The 4,294-nt window shown below is 40.2% G+C and overlaps 1 protein-coding gene across 1 annotated transcript; it reads right to left on the bottom strand.

The window, feature by feature from the left end:
* Positions 1-1,761: 1,761 nt before the first annotated feature.
* LOC108775160 (uncharacterized) lies at positions 1,762-2,964 on the bottom strand. The gene has a single exon (XM_018541447.1). It carries the CDS (start codon positions 2,962-2,964, stop codon positions 1,762-1,764), a length of 1,203 nt encoding a protein of 400 aa, XP_018396949.1.
* Positions 2,965-4,294: the final 1,330 nt, after the last annotated feature.

Genomic DNA, 4,294 nt, shown 5'->3' on the forward strand with positions numbered 1-4,294 from the left:
ACTACTACATATATATCAAAATTTTTCTAAAATGCTAATTTATAACTCTACGCTTTAGCATAAATAAAATTTCATCATCATCATCATCACACACTTTCGCACACTTTAGGCTGACGCTATTGATATCGTTTTCAACTTCTTTTTGCTGATGCTAGTAAAATATCAAGCAATTTATTCATTTTTCCAAATATTTTAACTGTATCATGCCTGGAACAAAAAAATACAAATATATATAAATATAAATATAAATATAAAGTCAATAATTCGAATCAATCGAAAATATATCAACTCAATAGGAAGAGGAAAAAAGAAAGAAAGAAAGAAAAAAGAGAAAGAAAAAAAATTATTTCAGTCATAACTAACGAGTCAAACAGAATCGAATAGCTCTAATATTAATCTATTAATGAATTAATACTTTAATACTTACATTCTTCCTAGCAGCTGATTATCCATACTGAGATCTATATTTACTGACAGCGTATCTGGCGTTCGCTGCCCAGCGCATGCCACAGCTCTTTGGATATTACGTCCACACATCAACAATTTCTCACTTTTAATTTTAATCAGCTCAGCCTGCGTATGAATACTAGTAATATTGTTAATCAATTTATTAATGTTCTCCATTTTTTCTTTTTCTTTTTGTAGATACATAATTGACTGAACTGACAGACTGACTGACCGCGAGGGCTGTGCGTTGAATTTATACTAAGGATGTACGTGACAATATGATATCATTTTAAAAGAGACCGCAGCATCAACGTTTTCAAAGTTCAGTGTCTTCATGCAAAAGTGCATTGCCTCGGTTAAAGATTTATATGTTAGTCAAAAAAGTATATCTCAGATAAAAAAGTATATGAGAAGACATCGCGCTCAAACGACTCCATAAAGAAACTTCAACATTTTTATCCATTGCATCATTTGAAGCGCAATTATACATATATTAAACAGCTATTAAACAGTTATCGAACGGCTATCGAACAGCTATCGAACCGATATCGGTATACTGTAAACAGCTATCGAACAGCTATCGAACAGCTATTGAACAGATATCGAACTGCTATAAACAGCTATCAGACAGATATCGGTACATTGTATACAGTTATCAGTCTAATTTTGACTTATATCTATTATATGGGTAACGGAAATAAAACGTATTTATTTAAAAAATCTTACATTTATTTTAAAAATCTTACAATTATTCCTGGTGTTGCGACCACCAGTTGAATATTTTAAATACATTTTGCAAAGCACAATTCTTAGCGTGTCTTCCACACCGTATTGTATTACAAGCATCTATATTACGTAGGGATTCTACATCTTCGTAATGCGCATCTAGAGTTTCAATGATTGCGTTATCGCAATCGAGAATGTTAGCTAGCCATTGCCGTTTTTCAAGTCCTTTTACATATATGAGAGCTTCATCGTCTTCTGTTACAGCCTCTATGATTAGACGTTTCGCCATGCTGTACGGGACCATCCCGTCTTCCCATCGCAAACCATGGTGATAAGCACTCAACCAGGAAGCGCAAGATTTGTCGGATCTTGTCAGTAAATTCCATGGTATAGGACATGAAAAAATGTAGTGTGTGATAACAGTTCCTCTTCTCAGCACCGCTACTTCCTTGACGATAAATTTCTTGTCTACGACGAATCCTTGTAGATCCACAAACGTTGGTATGATCATGATGAGCATTTATTCGAAACTGCACTCATATCAGTATTAATCTCTCTTAAATTGGAGATAACTGCTGACGGTGCAATTTACATAATCTTGCGCACTACGTTGGACAGCGGGCAGTATTCGATAACACGATCGTGTATGATGAGGCAATAGGCGGTAGTATTGACGGGTACATTCTCCTTGCAGTCAAATTCTATTCGCACATCCACGGTAGCGCTCTTGACGGATTCGTTTTGTCGCGAGCAGTCAATGACAGCAAACGGTCCTTTCTCGATAAACGAGAGTACATTGAGCAGCGTTTCGAAGCAGTCGATTCCGTAATATGCCTTACGAAAACGCGCGTACATATCAAACAGGAGAGCGTATCTCTTTTGGTCGAAATCGAGATTCAAATCACCGTACGGATAAAACTCTGAATTGAGATAAAGCTTCACATTACTCAATTTACAATCATCAAACACGCTCGCATCTTGAGACATGATATTCTTTCGACCGGTCTGAAGAGCAAAGATAACGTAACGCGGCTTCTCGAGTTGAGTCGCCGTTTTGACAGCCCATGTATGCTTCGTCGTACTCTGTAACAGAGGATACTCGTACAGATCCCATGAGCGAAAACTCATACTGAGATAACGACCGCTTTCCAATGCTCGCAGCATTGATAGTTTAGTGATCTCGTTTAGCATAACATGAGGCATCCGCCATTGCACTTTGATCAGTTCAACCTCCGGCTCCGTCGCTGAATTTCCCAGTATACAATTGTTATCGTTGCGCGCTCGTATCAAAATCAATTCATGGCGAGCGTTCACAATCACGCGTTTGTAATCCTCGCAAAAGCCCAACAGCATGTTGAGCGGTACGCAAAAGTTAAAGTAACCTTCCATTATATCGGATCTAGAATTCCACCCAGCGTTCAACGCAATCAAAGACTTGTCATACGTCAACGATACATAGTTCTTGAGGGTACTGGTAATTCCAACATTTCTGTTGCGATCAATCTCCACACTGTTGAGTTCATACCGAATTTCATCAAACATGAACGCTATGCAATTATTTCCAAGCGTTGTTGGCGTCTCATCATCCTTCTTCTTCACAGTCAATCTTCCTTCAATGTAGAGAAAACTTTCGCATGGCAACGTGTATAAATCCTGCTGCTGTATAGGTATTCGTATCTCGTCGCTATGTCCAAACGTTGTATTGGCGTATGGATTGTACGTATGAAATTCAAACTTGACGATGCGATCGTCAAAGATCGGCTCACCGACAATGTTCAAGATATCAGCCATTTCGTACGATAAAACCCAACGACTTTAAAAATGCAACGTTGGACGCACTGAGTTTTTTTCTAGATGAAATCTCTCCGTTAAAATCTCTCGTCTGTTTCGGTTGTTCATTCAGCACAAGCATCTCACGTTAGCGCCGCCGTCTTCGTACATGCAATCTAACGGTAATCTCCTCTCCACGAAAATCGAGCAATCGGCCGTCTTGATCCACCACGCGAATCGTCAGATCCGTAATGCTCCGTACGACGATCGGAAGGTAAATGATTTGCGTCGGCCTTTCCGATATCTTATATCCTGGTGGGACAATCGGTGAAAACTCGTGTATCGTGTGCACGCACTTGTCGTTGCTGTACGCACCCGCGGTCACGTTGCACTCGATACGAATAATGTTTACGTTGATGATATTTATCGGCACGTCTGATTCATGCCACTGTTGCGGTTCGAGCACGCGATTCGATGAAAATCCCAACAGCTGTCCAATGTTGTAAGGTTTGGTGAAATTTATCGAATAGGCGCATTTGATCTCACTCTTCATCGTATTGTTGTTGGCGCGAATTACCAGTGGATACTCGTCATCCTCCTTACGTTTTACACCACGAGAACGTAAAATTTCACGCTTCAAATACCGCTCTATATCGCGCAGTTCGTACGATCCTTCGGGAATCACAATTTCCTCATTGTCGAAATAAAACTTGTTGTTTGTCGAATTTACATTCGGTAGAGTGTAGTATGTTTCAAAGTCAGTTAGACCGAGCTCGTAATCGCCATCGCTCAAATCTACCGCCGGAAAATAGCTCACGGCTAGAACACTACTTTTGCCCGTCAGCGTAAACGTCAGCGACATGTTTGAACGAATACTGAGTTAAACCGCGCAATGTCAGTCTTTAAATTGTTTATCACTCGTCCGTAGAAACTGTAGACACAACTGTCCGCAATTGCTCTGATTGTAACGTTGATAAGGTATGTGATTGTACCGGATTACACAGTTTGTTAGATATCGCTCGAGTTCCTTCGGCGGCCGGAGGTTACCAAAACTGTCGAAATATATGACACGATTCCCCCTTTTCGCGTACGCTACCCAATGCGTACCGGATCCCTCAGCGTTGTCTAGATTCACGATACCGCTCTCGTTTCGACGTACTCCTTCCACCGGTAATGTCGTACGCATAAAGATACCTCTGAAATACGGAATGCGCATACGTTTTGCAAGTTGTAGCAGTTGCACGTTGGTAGTTACACCCGTTAGTATTTTTAACGTCTCATCAACGTTTTTTTTTCCTCTTTACTACTCCTCGTCCACGCTTGTAGGGAGCGAGATAAACACCGTGACCTT

This window comes from Cyphomyrmex costatus, unplaced genomic scaffold (genome assembly GCF_001594065.2).
Source record: "Cyphomyrmex costatus isolate MS0001 unplaced genomic scaffold, Ccosl1.0 scaffold289, whole genome shotgun sequence".
In the NCBI taxonomy this organism is placed as follows: Eukaryota; Metazoa; Arthropoda; class Insecta; order Hymenoptera; family Formicidae; genus Cyphomyrmex; species Cyphomyrmex costatus.

Excerpts from the sequence above, each read along its gene's own strand:
- LOC108775160 (XM_018541447.1), bottom strand. The coding sequence starts at position 2,964 with ATGGCTGATATCTTGAACATTGTCGGTGAGCCGATCTTTGACGATCGC.